The sequence below is a fragment of the Labrus mixtus genome, chromosome 11 (genome assembly GCF_963584025.1).
Source record: "Labrus mixtus chromosome 11, fLabMix1.1, whole genome shotgun sequence".
In the NCBI taxonomy this organism is placed as follows: Eukaryota; Metazoa; Chordata; class Actinopteri; order Labriformes; family Labridae; genus Labrus; species Labrus mixtus.
Window position 1 is genome coordinate 1188993 of NC_083622.1, and position 22038 is coordinate 1211030.

The 22038-nt window shown below is 42.4% G+C and overlaps 1 protein-coding gene and 1 long non-coding RNA gene across 3 annotated transcripts in view; both read left to right on the forward strand.

The window, feature by feature from the left end:
- The first annotated feature begins 342 nt into the window (after nucleotides 1–342).
- LOC132983285 (uncharacterized) overlaps nucleotides 343–22038 on the forward strand; it is a 162362-nt gene continuing 140666 nt past the window's right edge. Inside the window, exon 1 of the long non-coding RNA XR_009674825.1 lies at nucleotides 343–478. This is a non-coding gene — a long non-coding RNA (uncharacterized LOC132983285). The remainder of the gene's footprint in view (nucleotides 479–22038) is intronic.
- plekhf2 (pleckstrin homology domain containing, family F (with FYVE domain) member 2) overlaps nucleotides 5057–22038 on the forward strand; it is a 29316-nt gene continuing 12334 nt past the window's right edge. Inside the window, exon 1 of one of the 2 annotated variants that reach the window (XM_061049516.1) lies at nucleotides 5057–5261. Coding sequence is in view for 1 of the 2 variants with exons in the window: in XM_061049515.1 (XP_060905498.1) it covers nucleotides 11116–11167 (52 nt within the window). In the remaining variant the exon portion in view is untranslated. Of the gene's footprint in view, nucleotides 5262–10425; nucleotides 11168–22038 lie in introns of those variants that run through there. The other variant, XM_061049515.1, reaches the window with a different exon arrangement.

Genomic DNA, 22038 nt, shown 5'->3' on the forward strand with positions numbered 1-22038 from the left:
TTTGAAATCCTTATAGTCAAATTTTTGCAGTCAACATTTTTTTGGGGGGGGAACCAGAGAGTTGACGGACAGTTGTTGTAGTGACTTGTCAATCAAAGGTAGCCCCTCCCCCTCTCTCTGACTCTAAATGGGACCATCATTTACTAAATGAACATCAGGCTGTATCAAAGAGGACTCAAACTAGAGACAATAAACTTCCTAGAAAATGTTTACTGAGGGAATAAATCAAGGTGAAGAACGCATAGACTTTAAAAATGAATGTTTGAAGCCTGAGTGACATCACCCGTCTGCTCCTGCAGGGGGCGCTGGAGTCCCATCGGTGGCGGTCTCCATGCTGGAAATGCTGTCTGAGACATGAGCTAATCAGACCTATTTGTTTTTTTGAACCAGGCTGTAAACATGTTAATCTCTGCTGTAGAAACAGGCTTTTTAGAATGGGTGTGTATGTGACTTCCTGTGATTCTGCAGCCAGCCTCTAGTGGACACTCCAGGAACTTCAGCATCAGCTTAATTCTTTAAACACCCGAGGTTGCCGCTTGGAAGAAAGTCTGTTTTCATACAATTTGGAATGTTTTTGCAACCAGTGGAGTCTCCCCCTGCTGGCCAGGATGAAGAATGCAGGCTTAAGCCAGTTCTTCTTTTGCTTTAGAAGAAGAGGATAGAGACCTAAAAAACGCAAGCATAATCAAAATAAAATGAATTTTTGGCTTCTTTCAGTAATGTCTGCTGCTGTTCAGGAGGTAGAGCAGGCTGTGGGCGTGTGTGTGTGGGCGTGTGTGTGTGTGTGTGTGTGTGTGCATGAGATGTTTGACTTTGTGTTGAAAACAAGTTCAGTCCATTTAATTGGGTTTCATATTTTCTTTGAAAGAAAAACATCTCAAAGCAAAACTCTGAGTGTCACATGAGGTCAGGGTCTAATTTGCATCCGTTCAGGGAACGTTTCTCTGAAGAGTTTCTAGAATAAATGTTTTTAATGATCTGGTACAAAGTCTGTGATCAAAATATGTCGAGTCAAAGAGAAAGAAAAGTGCCACAAATGTGCAATTTTCTTGCTTTTGTATTTGTCATTATTGTGATCTTCATTCACTCCTGTTATGAAAGAAAAAAACCTTCATCAATTATTTTTTTCTGTAAAGAAGGACTCAGGAAGCTTTCAGGCTTTTAACCTCAGTCAACGCTGAGTGAGAAAAGATCTGAAGAAATCCCAAAATCACACCACAACCTCTTCACTCAGTTTTATTTCATGCCGCTGCTCGTTAAAGTTTTTTTTTAACCAGATATGAAAAAGTTCAGTTTAGTGAACCTTTCATTAAGCAGCACATTGTAGATGTTTATTTCTGCAAACATGAAGGAGGGAGATACAAACAAGTTTCTATTCTATAATAAAACCTAACTCACACTGGGTTTGACCTCCTCTGATGAAGGATTCTCTTTAAGGGCCTCAGAACATGCAGCACACACTGTCCCCTCTTCCTCTCAATTCTTCATATTTTCTTCAGACTTTTTGGAGCCGATCTGCGGACATGAGAAGAGGAAATAAATGAGAAAAGAGAGGACGCAGAAGTATCTCAGGAGAACACTAAATATTTCCTTTTTTTTTTGGTTCCCTGAGGGACTCCAGAGAAAGCTGCACGGCAGGAGAATAAACGATCTGTTTGTGTTTCTGTTTGTGTGTTTGTTTTACCCCGCAGCGATCTGAACTGCATATTTACTAAACAATGCAGCACAAATACACATCGAGTCAGACGTGCACTGAGTTTCTGTGTTTCCTCTCTGTGATTCCACAGCTAGAGGATTTTTTTCTTCTATTTGTTTGTGCAAAGCTGGAAAAGAAAAAAGATTTCAGAGCTTAGCTTGAGAGTTCATTCATGACCCTGAAAATAAACTTTTACACAGATATCAGGAAGGTTTTTGTTGCACAACACCAGCAGCTGTTCTTTGCATCCAGACTGGCTTCAAACTCAAGTGTGACTTTGTGTTTATTCTTTTATTTCTTTATTTGATTGAATTGCTTTATAACTTTGACAGCCTTTACAGACCTGCCTGTTGTATTTGCATGTATTCTTTTTGACCTTCTGCGTTTGCATTTTGTTCCTGCTTTTTTAGGCTGCTTGTACGGACTGAATAGCGGGGCGGCTGTGACTCAGTGGTAGAGTCGGTCGTCTCTCAACCGGAGGGTCGAGGGTTTGATCCCCAGCAGGGTTTGATCCCCAGCTCCTGCAGCCACATGTCCGATGTGTCCTATAGGGCAAGACACTTAACCCCAAGTTCCTTCTTCTGCTTCGTCCGCAGCGGATAAATGTGTGAATGGATGAGTTAATACTGATGGTCTCACTACACAGCAGCCTCTACCATCAGGGTGTGAATGTGTAGGTGTGAAAGAGCTTTGAGTAGTTAGAAGACAAGAAAATAAATATACAAGTTTAAGTTTAAACCATTTTGTTCGATGTTGTCAGATTGGCCTGACTTAAGTTTGTTCCCGTAGCGACAGAAACGTGAATCAAAGAAGGAAAAGAGGAACTTTAAATGACTCTTTTCACAGATTGGGTGACTGTGCAGTTTTTCTCTGTTAACCTGCTGCATTCATGTCCGGTCGTGTTTCTGATGACTCTGAACCAGGAGCTGCAGGTCTCCTCCCCACACAGCTCAGCTTCTGGCTCTGCTCGTGCTGCTTTCACTGCACGTGGGAATAATCAAACACATTACTTCACAGCTGAGCAGAAGAGCGGTTGGGGCATGTCACTTGTTGATACTTGTTTTAGTTTGTCCGTGCGGGAAGATTGAACATGTCAAAGCTTTTTCTTGCAGACTCACACCCCTGTTAGTAATGACGATCGATTTGAATCTGTCCTGACATGATGAGTTAGTGAAAAAAAAGATTGTTTTTGTTCAGCATCATGTTGATGTCCTATATTTGATCTAAATAAAACCCCCATATGCAGAGTTTCCATCCTAATGCAGAAGTTATAATAGTTTTTGGTTTAGTTTAGTTTTTATTTGTATTTCATTTTGACTTCTTGTTTTCAATTCCAGTTTATTTTTAATTTATTTTTAATGCTGTCCAGTCACCAATGTCTTCTGAAACTGAAACTGACATGCTAATTATAGATGCAAGTGCTGCACATCCAGTAAATGTTTAAATATCGAGTGTGTGTCGGCTCCGCTGCAGGGAAACAGTGTGACGCTTTATTAAAGCTGAGGGCCTGATTCAATAAAGGATTGTGTGGCTTTAGCACCCGTTAGTCCTCCTGCAAAAGAGTCAAAAAGACAGTCTGATTTACAAAACAATAACACACACTAAGGATTTGTTTACTCTGCAGCGTAAACAGCTTCTCTTGTTCAGAGATCCAGTGGATGTCAAGCAGCTTCTAACAAATTGTAAGGATATATCCCTATTCAGAGTGTTGTTTCAAGGTGCGATATTTACGCCCCTGTGATGTTTCGCCGATGCAGAGGTGTAATGAAGGGACAAAATGACGGCCCCTCTGCGCCGCTGTGTGTGTGTCATGTCTGACTTTGTGTGTATGCAGAGCTCCCGCTGTTCTGTGCTCTCTCGCACTTTTGCATTTTAGTCTTCGTTAAAGGAAAAAGGTGAGACTTTTTGATGCAGTAGACCAGCATGAAACCAAAATAAACTGCTGCTTGGCGACGCCTCTGCTCTCCTGCAGAGACACACCTCCAATCCCTCTCCTCTCGCCTTCTCATGAAGGAGTTATCAAATAGAACGCACCATAATTAAGCACCATTAAGCACAATCAGCGGACAAAGTCATTGGCTCGAGCTGCAATCACCTGTGTCCTGCATTGTTGTGCTAACGTTAGCACACTTTAGTTAACTCGTAGCTTCACATTGCACATAAATTGACACAGAATGACCGTGAAGACACTTATGCGACCTCCAAATAATCAGTGAGCATGTTCTTCTTCTCTCTAGTCCTCGACTGAAACAGCTTTATATAAGCGAGGCCTTCTCGTCCATGTAAACACGACTCTGACAACAGTACAGCTGGCAGGACTCGAGCTTCTCACTCATAGACAGTCATAAAGACCCAGCTCTTTCATGAATACCTACTAACTTAATGATGATGGTCTCCATATTATTGATGATGATGATGGTAATGACGATGGTTTTTGTTTGATAACGACGACTTATAAGATGGTTTCTATACTGATTAGAGCTCTCAAGAACTGCCCTCAATGTTGTGCTTTGCCTCTGGTCACTTCCTGTCAGCACCTGTGTGTCCAATCAGACTCAAAGCTGATCGTTTGCTCTTACTGACATTGTTCCCTTTTTTCTAGATCCTTGCTTGTGTTGTTCTTAATCTCTGATGTACGTCACTTTGGAGTCTCAGTAGATACAGAGTTTGTAGGAGCCCTTGAAGACCCCAAAACTAAAAAAAACTTGTGTGCATAAGTTGGGTGACAACTTCTACAATTCTACACTTCACTTATCAGACTCTTTTATCCAAAGCGTCGTACATCAGAGAGTAAGAACAACACAAGCAAGGATCTAGAAAAAAGGGAACAATGTCAGTAAGAGCAAACGATCAGCTTTGAGTCTGATTGGACACACAGGTGCTGACAGGAAGTGACCAGAGGCAAAGCACAACATTGAGGGCAGTTCTTGAGAGCTCTAATCAGTATAGAAACCATCTTATAAGTCGTCGTTATCAAACAAAAACCATCGTCATTACCATCATCATCATCAATAATATGGAGACCATCATCATTAAGTTAGTAGGTATTCATGAAAGAGCTGGGTCTTTAGCTTTTTCTTAAAGGTGCAGAGGGACTCTGCAGATCACATGGAGTTTGGAAGTTCATTCCACCACCGGGGGGGCGACAGAGGAGAAGAGTCTAGTCAGCGTCTTAGGACCCTGTTGTGAAGGTTGGATCAGACGCCTTTCATTGGTAGAGCATAGTGTAGAGCTCTAATCAGTATAGAAACCATCTTATAAGTCGTCGTTATCAAACAAAAACCATCATCATCATCATCAATGGTTTCTCGTCAGTGGTTGTATTTTCGGACTGTCCAGCAGGTCCGTGAACGCGTCTCGGCGCTCCGCTGCCATATTGTTGTTTTAGTGTCTCCGCAGCTTCAGCAGCTCGTCGGTGTTTGTTTGAGTTCCAGCTGCTCGGTCTCCTGCCTGCGGACTCTGCGGTCTCTGAGGAGGGCAGCCCCTGCTTCAACTCACTTTATCTGGACTAACACAGAGCTTCAAGTCGCTGCTAAAGTGTCCTGAGGACGAGAGGAGCCGTCGGGTGGGTACTTTCTCCTGATTTAAAAGTTGCTCCTGTTGCTCCGTGGGGCTGCTGCTACTTTTTCCCATTCATGCTAACAGCCGCTAACTGGTCGACTTATCTCACCAAAACTACCACTTCACCTTCACAAAGTTACAAACTGGAATATAATACAGCGGGATGAACCACAGAGTAAACCACAGGGAGGATTAATTCAGTTTGCTACGTGACAAATGAGCCGTGTTTACGTTGGCAGCTAACTTCTATGCTAGCATGCTAACTTTGCCCATTGGCACCACTTTGACAGACTCTGAAATAACTTTAAAAACTATTTTTGAGGAAACCTTGCGGGCTGAAAAAAGTGCAGAAATGTGAAAGGGTTTAGACTCGGGGGTAGTTTACGTCCCTGTCACGTGATGGCACTTCAATCCTGTGGGATAAAGTCATTGTGGTTTATTTATTTTTGGCAGGTTTGGTGAGCCGCAGCTTTCTGTGACATTAGATTCAAGTTTGATTTACTGCAAAACTTTCCAGTTAGATAAGTCTGGTTCACCCAAAACCCTCCTGTAGGAGTCTGACATTGTGCAGGATGAGATTTAAAAATATTTCTATACTTTTGCATACATTTTTTTTAACTTTAAAAAGTAAATCTAGTGTAAATCATAATCCCAGGGGTGTGTCCAGACCTGTTGAGTAAGGGGGGCCCAGCTGGGGAACTGATTTACACAGGGGTGGGATGAAGTTTGAGCACAAACATACAAATTAATTGCATTTTCTGTGACTAATTTCTTTATAAAATGCCGATCTTTGTTAAGGATTTTGGTGTGGCGCCCATTTGATTTTAAGGGGGGGTCCATGCCTGTTACGCACCCGTCTAGGGGGGCAGGTTTGTAACATAAAACCCCGGAAAGTCACTTCCCCCGGTCCCCAAAAACCAAAGGCAAAAACTAATCTTGATTTAACAAGGATTTATTTACCACACAAATTCAAACATCTATCAAACAAAGAACGATCTCTAAACTTAATTTAAACTGGAGACAGAAATGAGCACAAAAGAAAAAAGGCAATAAACAAAAGATTTAAAACACAAATCAGAGCTGACGAAAAACTTAAAGAACAAGGCTTCAACAACGATGTGCAGACCGAGGAATAACAAGCTGCTGCTGCTGCGGTCAGTTAACACGCGCCGCTCCTCCTGAGGATCCCAGCAGGCCTTATCGAGTTGACCCGACTCCCCAACCAATGACGGCGGCGTCCTCCCTCCAGCTGATTGACTCCTCCAACCAAACCAATCTTGTTTTGCGGACTTTCGCACAGAAACAGCGTTGATATTTCTTTGTGTATTGTTGCTTCTCCGTTCACTCTCCCCCCGTCCACATCTCCGCTGGTGGCTGCGTGACAGCCTGCTGTAAACTCAGTCAGTGTTTCCATCTGAGAAGCGACACGTGTGAAAACGATGTTTGCAGACAGTCAGTTTTTTATGTTGACCGTTTTATCTTCCTTGGTATTTTACTCGACGCTGAAACCGAAACGTCCTCACACGACTGATTTCAAAAGACGGCGGTGTTTCCTCATACCACTGTCTGGTGTTGTGGTACTCCAAATCTTTTTGAAGGTCTCGGTCTTGGGACAGTGCGGACCCCGGATTTTAGATCAAGACTGCCAAGACCACTATTTTCCCATGTAATTACTTTGAAAAGGGAAAACGCCTCTTTCTAAAAGAACAAATAACTTTAATTAATATGTAGTTTGATTTTTATCCTCCCGTTTTATCCACGCTTTCCGGTGTTACGGTCTAAGTGAGTGACACGCCGCCTGCACACAAGTTGATGATTTTTCTGTGATATTCATGGTCTTGGATGTCTTGGTCTCGCCCTGCCTCGGTCTGGGTCTTGTCTCTGTCTCGGAGCACTCCTGTCTTGGGTATGTCTTGGTCTCGGTTGGTGTGGTCTTGACTACACCGCTGCCTCTCCTCACAGCTCGCCGTGTTAAAGTAATGTGTCCCCCCAACTTTAGCACATAGTGATTGGATATTAACTCGGTGGGGAGGCGTTTCTTTATCCCAGCGCATGGACTCACAGGCACAAAAAAAACGAGCCAATTCAGAGAGAAATGCTTTGCATGGAAGCTCGTTCACAAAACTGTAAAATATGCAATTTACAATCACATATTGAACCGTTGATGCCGAATAGTTTCATCCCAATTAAACAAGCTGCAGTTTAAAAATATATATTTTTTTGTCCAATCGATTTAAATTGACCATATTTGTAAGGTACCGGTAAATCCGTACAGGCAGCCAATGATCTGTCAGAGGTGTGCAGTGAAAGTGAATGTGTCGGCCTTCCCCTGGTGAATCTTTTTCTACCACTAATGAGGAAGTTTGCTTCTCCTTCACTTTCCTGAGTCAGGTCTGCTGAGGGGTTACTTTGAGTTACAGTTTCACTCGTCTTCTCTCATGAGTAGTCGGTGTTTGTGCCTCTGTTCATTCACATGTTCATTCCAGTCTGGTTGTTTTAAGCGTATTATCCATTTGTATCCAATTAACACGAAAGGAATTCCTCACTGTTTGGACGGATTGAACGCCTGCTTTTAGACTTCTAATCACGCTAACACATGTCCTTTATATATTTGTTTGCCTCTTGTGTTATATATCTTCTCAGCTGTGACAGGTTGTTGTTCCAAAAAAGAAGTTAAAAGTTTGTTTTGCCAGTCATTTGTTGTTGCTGTGGATTAATTAAAAATATTACGACTGCTGTAGGTAGGTCATGATGGTTAAAACAGACCAGGATAATTGTCCTTGTTTACGAAAGACCATAAAATGCAGAAGCATGCCACTTTCAAAAGGAAGTGTAAAAGGATACCGTCTTCAGGTTTCAGCCGTCCAAAACACTGAATCATTACAATTATAAAGGTAAGAACAGAACAAAAGCTGCAAATATTTAAAATCTGAGAAGCAAGAAATAAAATCAGAGTTATTTAAATTGTAAGATTATTTTATTTTCACTATTGAGATGCAAAAAATAAATATCTAACTTTTCATAAAGATGACTTCTGAGAGATTTGACTGACATTTTCACTTCTCAAGTCCTCACAAATTAATCTATGAAGAAAATTATTACTACTTGTGGATATCTTCTTTTATCATCCATGGATGACGGACCTCTGAAACCTTACTCGCAATATCGGCATAGTTTGAACCAAGCGGCAATCTCCGGTCCTAAAGCCAATGTCGAAGTGTAAAATCCTGCAGTTCCTCGAGTGTCCACTAGAGGCTGGCTGCAGAAGCACAGGAAGTCACATACACACCCATTCTAAAAAGCCTGTTTTTACAGCAGAGATTAACATGTTTACAGCCTGGTTCAAAAAACCAAATAGGTCTTAGGTCAATGCTCCTGTCTCCACATCACACGCCCTAATCCGTCTCCAGAGCGTGCAGACAGCGGCACGTCACCAGCGCTCTTTTCAAAATGTATGATATTCCCCGTAATATTGTCTAAAATTGTACCCACATCGTCTCTGCTCCGTGTTTGTTCGGGTAAAAACTATCTCAAATATAAAACAATGGAGAAACGGAAAAACGCTAGTTGGGACACATAGCCTAAGGTTGTCAAAATGTTAGACACTAAGATACTTTTCGTTACCAAAACTTCTTCAGATCTTCAGTCGTACTTTTCACCGAAAGCTGCCGCCAGTAAAAGAGAGAGAGCAATGTCTAAATATACACAAATACGGCAGCGATGCTTCTGTAGCAAACTGTTGCTAACGTCTTTCATGCAATTTTAGACCGTGTGCAGAAGTTTACCTGCAGTTTCTTGGTAATTAAAACCCAATAATGGCTGCCTAGGAGTCCTTCTTTTTTGGTTAAAATGGAATTGAAACGGATATCAATATCGTTTTCTTTTTACAAATTTTATAACCAAATTTAAAACTCTGGTATTGTGATAACCCTAGTCCACACACATACATATCCTCTCCAGAGATGTTTACACCGACAGCTCATGATGAATGACAGCTTTTGAAATTGGGAATAAAAAAGGATGAATTTCCTGGACGTGTGTCGTTCAGCGTTAATCCGAGCACCTCTGCAGGAAGAAGGAGTGTTCAAAGGACACGGGAGTGGAGATAAGGTTGTGGTTGAAAATGTGTTTTGGGCTGATGGGTCGTGAAGAGTTCAGGGAGGCGATTATGTTGTGTCCAAAATTAATTATAGTTGTGCAACTGCTGCAACTCAGACGGACGTACAAACTGGTTCTAATTGGAGTTTCTGTTAAAGTCGGTGTTTGAAACTTTTTATCACCTGTAACCCTGAAGAGGTTTGAGAGACTCTTCAGCAGAATACTCGCCACAATTGTTCCTGAACGTTTGACCTCTTCAGTAATGAGACCGTTATGAGGCTGAAATGCCGCCCTGCTCTCAAAGGTTAAGGAGAAGATCTTAATCATAGCCTGTATAGAAACAGAGGACGCAGCCTCTCGGTGTTAAAAAGTGAAGCTGATGAGGAAGTTAAAGAAGTCGACGAGACGATTAGTCAAATTCTCAGTTAGTATATTCCCTAAACATTTATCTAGTGAGTTTATGGTCTCAGTCTTTCAAGTCTTCTTCATGACCTCCTTCACTTTGCAGGGGATCGACATACTTTTTCTTACTCTTATCTTAGGGGTTCTTTTAACATAAGGTTTGAGTTGATATCAAATGTGTTTTGCCCTCTAAATTAATTTAGCTTTTGCAGAAGACAACTTTAATCTGCTCAATTTATCCACGCACGCTCACAGACCCAAACACAACGACTACGCCTCGCGGTTTGAAAAGTTCCACTTGATATTCTGTTATTTATAGGAGTCCAGCATCAGCAGCAAGCAGCTGAACATTCACATTTTTAAGCCATGAGAAGAGTGGGGGGAGAGATAGAGCATGGTATTCTCCTCGCAGGATACAATATTGCTCGCGCAAGCAGATAAATTCTGCGCACGAAGGCTGTGAAAGCGCTCGCAAAAATAATATGCGTGCGAGGGATATAACGCTGTATAGGTGGGGGCGCACTCGAGAGAGAGAGAGAAAGTGAAGGTGCGTGCGCTGTCATGCAGCAATTTTATGAATGAATGAAAAATTAAATAAAAACAGGTCGGAAATATACCTGGGCGGCCCACCCAGGTATCGTCTATGTGCGGGGAACACTGTTGACTGACTGTGTAAGCACTAAATGTCATGTTTCAAACATTGCACCTTAAAAGCCAAGTCAGATTGTTTTTCAGATGCACATGACCCAAACAGTGCAGGAACACAAGATGTAAAAACAGATTAAGAATGCTCAGATGTAAACCTGAATGAATGATACCAGGACTCTCGGGATAGAAACGTGTGGTCTTTACCCAATCATTGAACAATTTAAAAGGAGGAAAATGTGGTTTCTAAAGTGCCATGTGCACCACAGCTGGTCTTTAAAGGATTCTCACTTTGTAGTCCAGTGAAGCAGAAAAGTTAAAGGCTTGCACTTTTGTTCTTTCTGGGTGGTTTATAACCATCAGCTTAGTCACATGTAAGTAAAGAGCAAACCTAAAGTTACCCGCTACCAAGAGAGGAAACTGTCACCTTCCATTTCCAGTCTCCGACCCAGAGCGGCGGGTAAAATTAGCGAGCAGTTTATCAGGTGTTTTAAGCTGCTGGAGGAGACAAAGACTTTCCGAACCCGTCTTTCCCTTCCGTCATGTCTCAGCGTGGTTAAACTCGTTCTGCCAGCGCCGAGGAGGGCGTGGCTCGGAGACATTACTTACAGGTATTCCTTCCACCTCACCTGCTTTCACTCTGCATGCACAGGATTTCTGGTGTGTAATCCAACGCCCGGCACATAATCCAGCACGTCTCTGTGTATAAATGGATGCAGATTAGCATAAGAAGAGCGGGTCACTTCCTCTGTGCTACAACAACAGGTAAACGAACAGATTAACTAAACAGAGACCGCTTGATTACATGCTCCAGAGCACGCCACACTTGCAGGTATCGGTATTGTTAGGATCTTATTTGAACTTCAGCTGCTCATTTTTACTGGTTTCTTCTTCATGCCTCAGTAGTTTGAAACATCTACTCAAGCTCACAGGTGATGAAAAGCCTTTTTATTTTTCGGTTGATCTTTTATCACTTCCTCCTGGGCTGGGAAAACTTTTGTGATTGCTGCGGCCTGAAGTGTCTGATCTTGGGACAGCTTTTTAGAGAAGTTGTGGTGAAAGTTGTGATGTTTTGAGGCTTTCTTTTTTTCATGTAACTTGTTGTAAAAACAACGTGCTGCAGGATTTGTGGTGATTGGTAAAAATTGTGTTAATAGTCGGGGTCACGACATCGCAACTTCCTGAAGGGATTGTTTTAGTGGTCTGAATTTAAACTTAAATCTCGGAGACACACTGTGTCATACGATAATGACTTTCAAGAAGTATTACTTCTGTGTTTTCTTAAAATGGCAACAGCTCGCACACCCGACTCTAAACACATACACGTGTTGGTAGAAATGCATCCTTCCTGGAAAGCTACAGGTTGGGGAAAATGTTGATTTAACGGCAGAAAAAAAACAATACTGCATATTAGAGAAAAATCATCTGCATCATAGGTTCTTGTGACGATTTTAAACAAGGTGCTCGTGTTTTTTTTGCAGCCTCTTGAAAGCAGTTTGTAGATTTTAGTGTTGTAGTGACATGACTTTGTCTGTAAAGTAGCTTGAACTGGCTGTTCAATTCAAAGCTTCTACCCAGTTTTATCTGTAGGGTCCGACCGATATGGGACTTTTGGGGTTATAATCGCAGGATCTGTAAGAGAGGAGGATTTAGAGCGGAGGAGACCTATGTAAAAACGTTTGCATAACTCAAAATAATTCAAAACTTTCTTCCGGACAAATGGTTTAACGTTTACAGCCTGGCTTGCTGATGATTCGGCGTTGCTTTGTGTGCAATGACACAGCCAAAAAACAAAAGTGCAGAGACTCAACTGACAGTGATTTGAATGTGGAACTAGACTGCGGGTTGTTGATATCATGCAGTTTGATGCTTTAAAGATTATTTTGATGTTAAAACGATTTAAGTTTGCATCAAAGCCTCAGAATATCTACGAGACATATTCAGCATCAAAGCAACAATACAAGACTTACAGAAAGGCAGTAGTGAGTACAGTCATTGTCTACTTTCAACATCGACACTTCTCATTTCCATATCTGGACACATTTTGGCAAACCATTACTCAACTCACAAACATCTCACTTCTCTTTTTTCTCATGTGGCCTCAGCAGATGTTACACTCTCGTCAAAGCAGTGTGTCTCCTCTCTGCTGTTTTCTGCTGCGGACACTGAGACAGAAAGAGGTAACGTAGGTTTGGATGAAAATTCAGTGACACTGTTACACATAGTCACACCTTGAAGCTTCCCCATATAATTACCAATATTTGTACAATATGAGTCCTGGATGCACCTGCCAGGGTTAACATTTGTAATCCAATATTTGTTATCTCAGATGCTCATTGGATTGTGACAACTAAAGCCCTTTTCAGAGTGCAATTTCTCAACAGCGCCGCAACTACGCCTTAACACATTCATATTGATTCTGCAACGACGTAATATTGGTGTCCCAGTCTGTGAATTCACATTGCGTTATTGCTTTTTGAAGTGTGAGAGAGCACAGCACAGTGTGAGCTTCACATACACACACAGTCAGACATGCGCACACACACACACCGCTCTTGCCCCTGTAATTCCTCTGTTAATACTGCAGAAGGTGGTACAGGGGGAAATCCTTAGAACCCCATTACGCCTCTGCAACATTCATATTGAAGGCGAAATGTTACAGGGATGTAAATATCGCGCCTTGTAACAGCAGTCTGAATAGTTCTTAAGAAAAGGAGGAAGGGATGAAGGTCTTGCTGCGATAGCACGTTAATGTGCAGCTGTAATGTAAAAATTAATCCTTAATGCTTTGTAGAAACTGAAAACAATAGTGGTCCTAAACCACTGCCTTAAGGCACACCACACACACACTCTCCTGCCATCTCGTCAAACTGCCATTAAAGAAAAAACTTGCTTTTCCTGTTTTTAAGATGTCGTCAGTGATGTAACAATTCATCTTAACCTGTAACATCTCAACCCACAGGACATAATGAATAATTACTGAATCATGAGGCAGTCAAAGGAAGTGAGATAACAAGAGCGTGCAAGAATCGTGACAGGAAACTCATCAATCAAATTTATTTGACACCAGATTTAACTTTTAAAAAAGCCAGCTGCAGAGCTGATCACAGGCTTACATGGATTTTGTCAATTTCATTTTCAAATTGACGTTTAGATAAGTTTTATAAGTGCTATTTAAGTTACTTTTTCCATAACTTTCCTGAAAGTGATTCGTGGTGTTAATATGCACACACATGCTGCAGGTGAGGCGGCACTTATTGGACCGTTAATTAAGATTTAGAAAGTAATTTGAAGACGACCCTGCAGGATTTTGTGAGAACCAATGAATAGATTGTAAAACAAAATTAGAAAACAAGCATAGAAAGTCTTGTTAAAGTTGATTTTAAAGACATTTATATTCTTTAGCTTTAGCTTCTTGATGGTTGTGGATCACCTTTAGGAATGGATTATTTTATCCTCCAGGTGTTTTCTCTGTTTGTGTCGATCGGGACGTGGCAAGATTTTCAGCTGAAGGAATTTGAAATAATATTATTTTTTTCGGGGATCATGCAGAAGGAGGAAATGTGGAAAGGAAGCCAAGAATATTGTCATGGCGTTCTGCTACCTGTTGGTTTTATAGGCGTTGGAAAAGCTCAAAGGTCGCCCTGCAGCGCACATGAGTTCAGCAGAATGAGGGAAACAGATGGAGGCCTGTTCACAGCACATTCCTCACAAACGCCATCCTGTCCGTCCCGTTTTTAACAGCAGGCCAACCACAGTCCACACCGAGCTACAAGCTGTGACACTTCAGTTTGTAAGTGTCTGTTTTCAAACTAATGACCAGGAGAAATCTGCTCTCTGCACAGAGCGCACACTGCCTGGTTAGCTTCAGTTTTGAACACTCACAGAGCCAGAGAGTCTCCTTTCAGACTCCAGGACGCTGCATGATGTTTGGTTCTGTTTCTCAGGTGACTAAGTCATTTGTAAGGTTGCTACGATACCAGATTTTTTGACTTCCACATGACACAAGCTACTGCCCATCGATCTACACGTGGTCAATACCTGGAGCTTGCATGTATGGAGTCTGTGTCTGTTAAAGGGGGCCTTGTGGTTTTGGTTGCGGTGGCGACTAATGGCCTTAATGAAGGTGATGTAAATTATCAGTAGGAGAAAGAGGCATGACTAGAGCAAGCTGTGTCTTCACTGAACAATTATCATTTCATTAGGGTGCAAATATTTTGTGTTTATTTTAAACTGATAACCACACTTTCAAAGATAGAAGTCCCAGGCCCCACATATTGGCTCATTTTTTGGCATTTAAATACTAAAAATTGCAGGTAGAAAACACTCATGACCTCTGTAAATGAAGACAGTAATGTTGTAGCAAAAACAACAGCTGGTGCGATTCAGGAGATGCAAACTTACAACAGGGACACTCGTCTCTCTGCAGACAGCGGCCCACTGCTTCAGCAGTGTTACAGGATCGCTACAAACCTGCAAATATGTTTGTGTACCCTGAAGCTTTGTACGCTCGTCAGCAGGTATTAGACGTCCCGATCAAGACTTTAGTTTCTGGTGAATAATATTAAAAAAATAAAGACGATCCTTTGAGATTATCAACCGGCTGCTGGCTTTAGGGTCATTATTATGCAAGTGTACTCGGGCACAAAACAGTATACTAATGTGAAAGCAGAACAGCGGGGGGAGAGGGGATGGGGGAGCAATCGTGCTCGAGCATGGTACAAAACGGCCGTGCATAATGTGAAATCGCCTGATTGTAGTTAACCTAAAAGTAGCCCACACGCAGGAGGCACTGCATGACTTTTTTTTGGGACAAGTTGCATTATTATAAAGGAATAACATTATTAAGACTAAAACATCGTGATAATATTGAAAGTCTTTGCCTTCGCTGATTACCAACCCTGTAAAAGTCTGCATGGTTGATTTGTCTTACATAATGTGGATTTCTTTTGCGGAAATAGCTGAGGCATCTTTCTACATGCTTATGTTATCTTAGCTCCTATCTAAGTTTCCATTTCTGATGAAGCCTTGGCATGCTGTTAAAGTTTGTAGGATGTCCAGAACTTTTTTAGTCCCACAGGTGGCTAAAGAAAGGTGCAGCGTATGTCCTCAGAGGGGGCCCTGAAATCAAAATAAATTCTTCACATCATGTGACTTCTACAGTAGTGATAGTCATCTGTCGCAAATCTGAAGTTATGTAATTGTTTTCTGTGAGAGCTGTGTGGTATCTGATCAATTCCGACGAGTCATTCTTCTTCTTCTTCTTCTGCGCGTTTGAACTTGACGTGAATCAAGTCAGCGAGATCTTGTGGCCTCCTACACTTGATGTGTTTGAACCTGCAGAAGAAGAGCGATTAAGAACACTCCCTCCCTGCTGCTCAAAGCGAGGACAGACGGGATCTCAGGTCTGACTGCAGGCTCCAGCTTTCACAGGATGGACCCAAACCTCAGCAAAACAAAACACTGATACTACTGAAATATTTGGCTTCTTAACCGCAAACACCCACACACATGGTTATAAAAACATCTGCAGCTCATGTGTCTCCATAACAGTTCAGAGGCAAGCGGTTCAAAATCAGATCCTTGAGTGTGCATCTACATGTATCCTCAGTATCACCTTGTCCAGTCCTTAGTGTGTTGTTTTGACTTTTCTTTACACTCATGTCTTTTTGTTTTAAATATAAGTTTGGCAACAACTAAGCTGAGTATCTCTTGCAGCCTCTGTAAGGGAAACCCTGAAGCCGTAGAGAGGGATGAAATGTCGTCTCAGCAGTCTGCTAGCTTTTAATATTTTAGGTTAAAAATTAAATTTGCATATATGCGGAGGAATCAGTAAGTCCTGTGTCCACCTGGCAGTTTTTTCCGGGCAGAAAAGCGCTGGCTGTGCGCTCAGGAGGGCTTGCATGAAGTGTTTGTTGCACTGAGAAAAAAAGCGCTGCATGTCCGTCCTGACTCCATGACAACAGTCTGTTAGCAACGGCCGCTGTATGACCGACACTGCTCCGTTACTTTTTACTGCATGTTTTTTTTATTTTAGATGGTTTATATCTGGATTAGACGCGGAGCGAGGAGGATGTGGGTTCAAGACACGATCCATAGGATGCTAAAATACATAGAATCCATACATTTGGACAACAGCACCTTTCTGAAGAGCTGACAGATCTGCAACTTAAGTGCTCCGAGCGGCCGCACAAAAAAGGCAAAGCGCTCCAAAAAAAGACACCTGGTGGCTACCTGCAGCTGCAGACGCTCTCTCCTCATCGAAATCAATTGAATAAAGACGCTGGCGCTGAGAAAAAAAACGCTTCTACATTCAGAATAACTTGGAGTGTTTCTTTACTTAGAAAAAGAAGAAGACATACTTTATTAATCCCAGACGGTTAGTTCAGTCTTTCACTCTGTTATGCTACATTAACTCAAGACCCAGAATACAGAATAACACATGCACAAACTATCCTATGGACGTGCACTACAGAGAGATGTCAGAGGGTGGGGGGGGGGGGGGGTGCACACAGAATGAGCGCCAAGTTGTTGGTTTGCTCAGGGCTCAAAGATGTATTCAGTGACGTATCTAATCGGTGACATGGCTCTTTTGCTGACCTTGCCCCCATGGAAAAGCAAACTGGTTCGCAAGATTACGCACCAACCCAATGGAAGGTCTCCAACAAACAGATTACCATACTTAGTCCATACTGGCCCTTGAACTGGTGACCCTCTGGTTCCCAACCCAAGTCCCTGAGGGCTCTGAGGGACTCCACCACCACCCCCTCTGAGCACAACTGATAAAGAATCTTAAATCTTGCAGAAAATACTCAGAGAAATAACACTAAAGCTGCTGGAGCATCATTTCTATTTACAGGTTCTTAAAGTTAATTTTAACTCTGACCGACTGCTACTCAAAGTCAAACTTCTGCTGACGTCAGTGTGTGACCTATAAAGGGTGGGGGGGGGGGGGGGGTTTGTGGTGCTGCTGAGCGTTTGAGGACAGCTGAGGTCAGCAGCGACCAACTGCTGGACATTTGCCTAACCCTTCCCTTTGTGACATGATTAATAGAGATGCACTGGTGCATCAGTTCATCATCTTTTTCAGCTGATATCGGCCCTGTGGACGCATCGATCCATCGATAAATAATGTGGCATGAACTGATGTTTACCTTTTGTGTCAGAACAATTAATGCTGGCATCTAGTACACCTGACTGCTGATTCAGAGAAGAGGTTTTGTAGGAAGAGGTCACCTGTTGGAAAAACTCTGATATGTAGTTAATTAAATAATAAAAATACCTTACTATATGATCAGACATTAAGGAAACATGTTGAAGTGCTGGCTTCTCTGACAACAATGCAGCAGCCAGTATGTCCTCCTTCTAACTTTAGATTCTGCTCCTGAATGCTCTGGATTTGTTTGGACCAGAGAAGGTAGGCGGTTTATTCGAACTAAGCTCATCGACCTGCTGTTGCTGCGGGTAAAGTTAGAACAGGATGACCCCAGAGCTGCTGCTTTGGTGAGGAATATGGAATACAGGAGCATTACTCCACCGTTAGAGGATTCACTTTTCTTTTTAGTGATTCATGAGGCAGCACACACACCAAGGAGATCGCCGCCACTAGTTCTTTGCCGTCTGCTTGGTGTGTCAGGGCCTTCAAACCCACCTGATGCCATGTCTGAGGGTATATCTTTAAGACCTGATGAAAATTTGCAGTTTTTCTGAAGGTTTTGGAAGATTGTTTTTTTTTCGGTCTCACACCTGGCCTGAGTTTTCATTCACAACCTGCCTGAGATGAAACAGGAGGACTGTCCTGATAACACAGAGCTCCCTCTGAGGAGCTGTTATCTCGACCTGCTGTCGGTACACACACAGGATTACACAACAGCAGCAGCAGCAGTGTGATGAGCACAGATAACAGGATTGGAGGTTAATCTTGTTAAAGGTGATGGAAACCAAAACTGAACCGATGTTCCCGCCGGTTAAATAACCTACAACAGTATTCTGAAAAGCAGATTACTGACACCAGACACCGGGATCTGATTATATTAGAGCAAAGTGAAGAGAGGAAGTCTCCTACTCCGACGTGTTGCTCAATTAATCCTGATGACGGGATTTACAGGAGAGCACTGATACGAGGTAACTGTGTCAGTGCACTTTGCTCACTCGCTGTAGTAGAGATAACGGCATCAGACCTACTGAGGCTGCTTTGAAAACCAATGATTAACTCTCTCCTTCAGACGAGCACGTTAGCAGTTTTTTTTGTTTTCCTGCCTGGAGGAGAAAATGACAAAAAAAAAATCTTTAATCAAACATGAGGCTTTGCATTTTGCAGTTGTAATCTGAGGGGAAGGTTCAGTTAAAGCCTTACCCATACGTAGGTGTGTACTTAAAAAAAAAAAAAAAGGTTTTCCTCCTTCGGTTAATCCTGTCCACACACGGCAACTTCTTAAAAACATCTTTGTCCACATGAAAACGCAAAAACACACTGCCAAGACAACAGGCGGTGATTTCCTCTGCAACGACCATTTCATTGTTAAACCACTGCCCCACCAGCGATGCTGTGCAGTGGTTAGAGCGCACGCCCCATGTATGGAGTCCTCCAAGTGGGCAGCCCGGGTTCGAATCCGCTGAATCAACTTAATTAAAACGACCATTTCTTTTTTTCACAACAAACCTCAAATTAAAACATTTTTTTTTTTTTTTAATTATTGCTGTGATGCAACGTATACACCGCTCTCTCTCCCTGATGTCCTATCTCCCCAATAAAGGAACAAAAAGCCAAAAAAGAAATCTTAAAAAAAAAAAAAAAAAAAAGTTGTCCCACCAATTCGAAGTCCGACCGGGTCTCGTTCAAAAACCACCGATGTTGGCGGCTGGGTTTGTGTCAGCGGAGTGTCGTCTGAAGCAGCTGGGCGCCTTCCTTGTGCGGCCGCTCCGAGTTGAAAATCTTTCAGTTTGTCAGAAAGGAACTATCGACGTCTTCAGCCCTCTTATTCCATATAGTTTTCCCTCCTATGTCTTGTACCCACATCCTCCTCGCTCCGCGTCTGATCAGGAAATAAACAATCTCAAATATAAAACGTGCAGTAAAAAGTAACAGAGCAGTGTCAGTCATACAGTGGTCGTTGTCACCAAACTGTTGTCATAGAGACAGGACGCTGAGGCCACTAATGCATGTCCACAGGTCATGTATGTGCATGTGTGTGATTCAGGCCTGTGTGTGTGAGGAGCACAATAACAGTGTAAAACCAGAATTTCCCTCAGGGATTAATATAAAAAATTCAAAGTTAAACCTGTTTAAAGGATTCTTTCCACCTGCAGCAGGACAGATAGTTTCATATCGGAAGACAAAAAAACCTTTCATTTTCAGACATTTTCCCTCACACCCTCAGGGATCAGCTTCATGTTTCCTCAGATTGTCCTCTGCAGGAACAGTGGAAACACTTTTCTCTGCTTATCGCGGCCGTATCAAATCCCATTTAAAAAAAAAAACAAAAAAAAAACATGCACTTAAGATCTGAGAGGCCGTGAAACTGATTAGAAACCACAGAGAGCTGTGAAGAAGACTCTAATCAGAGAAGTAACAGACTGAAACGTCACGAAATATGGCCGCTCAGCTTCACAGAGACATCAGCAGTCCACGCTCTGCCTGAAAGGTCCGGCCTGTGGGGGCGCTAGAGGGTTGCAACAATACCAGAATTTTAAATTACAACCTCATTATACCAAGGCAACAAAAAAGAAGAAGCCCAGGCCACCAACAATTGGATCATTTCTTCTGGGGTTAGTTTTAAATTAACGGAAATTGAAGGCAAAATCATACACACAGTTTTGATTGCACAAATATGTACGACAGAAAAGTTGCAGAAACTAATGAGCAGCAAGAAAGTCACAGATTATTTTCTGATCTGCAGTTTGGGCTCCTTTTTTTTATAACCACTTCTGAAATCTATAACAAGCAGAATCATAAAGGAGTAAGTTTGTCAGGATAGACATCGGCAACGTCTTTTTGTAATGTAGACCGTCCTCTCTCTTTCTCTTGCAGCAGCTTTGGGTTTAAAATAAGACCCCTAGTGTTTAAAATGAGTACTGCAGTCTAAATTCTAAACATCATAGAGAGCTGTCTCCCCCCCCCCCCCCCCCTCCTCTCTAGAGTCGATGCTCACACAGGTCACCATGTGGTGGACTCTGAAGCTTCAGTGTTTATCCAGCTCTGCATGGGTCTGTAAACCTTTCTGTGTTCTAACCTCTCTCCATTTTTCAAAAGCATCTCCAATATTGATCCTAGTTTGAGCACGTTGAGCACGCAACAACATAACTTAGGGTCCGATTATATTCTCCAACTGGTCCCGTTTTATTGGGAATGATTAGTTTCTCGTCTGGCTTGGAGACATTTCCAAAAGGGTCTAAAGGAACTGAACTGGTCCGGCTTTTATATCTGCACTTGATCAATACTTCCATGTTTGTTTTTGTGTTTAAATCTGAGGATTCTTTGCACTGATCCGTGTTTTAAACAGTTTGTTTTGAGTGTTTCGAGGCTCTGCAGCCAGCTTTGTACACAGTGAGACTCTCTACCTTGTAGCACAGCAGCCACAGCTCAAACAGACCAACAGAAGAGAGGGGGGCAATGACAATGGCTCGTCCTCGACAGCATCTGCCCTCACATTACCCCCGCAGGATAAATGGGTGTCCTTGTTTTTTTTTTTTTTTCACTGCTGTTTACAGCCCACAGAAACGCTCTTTCTCTCTTCACTCCCCGTCTTTGTCATCGTCACTCACTCTCTCCCTTCAGCGTCTGACTCATAGCTTCCCTTCCTCTCGGGGGCCTCCCGAGTGTGGAACCGCTGGAGGTTTAAATGCAGGTCATGTAGAAGAGTTGGAAAACTCGACTTCCTCTTTCTGTTTAAAGTCAAAGAAGTTTCACGAGGCGACTTTCACAGAATGTTCTGCGAGCACACTTAAAGTTTCCTGGTTGACTTCCTGATTGAACCGTTTATCTGACCGGGTTTCTCTCTGGGTTAAAGACCCGGCTCCTGCTCTTTGCCAGTTATAATAATGAGGGACATTAGCAGGCTTTATTTCTCGACATCTGCAAGATTCATGTAGGGAAGTGTTCAGACTTTTACCATGGTAACCTCATTGTGACAAAAAAACAGGGGCGGCAGTAGCTCAGTCTGTAGGGACTTGGGTTGGGAATCGGAGGGTCGCTCCGGCAGGGTTCAAGTCACGGACCAAGTCCGGAAAATGGTCTGGTAGCTGGAGAGGTGCCAGTCCACTTCCTGAGCACTGCCCTTGAGCAAGGCACCCAATTAATTAATTATTAAAAGAAGTGAACAAACTTTAAAGGTCACATATTCTGCAAAATCCTCCTCAATACGTCTGTTTCAGAAGTCAGGTGCGTCAGACAAGAATTAGTCCTTCAACAACATTTCTGTATCAAACTTTTGACAGTGTATTTGTGAAATGTAGACAGCATGCAGGTATTTGCTTGGCATTTTTATAAAATAAAAACAAGAAATAATGCAATAACTTCTTTTCGCCGTGGTGTTGAAGCATTGTTTGAATGTTTTGATATTTGAACTTCTGGCAAATATATATATCTGGTTGTGTCAACCACTTCTGTATTTCAACAGTGCATTGCACAACTTCCA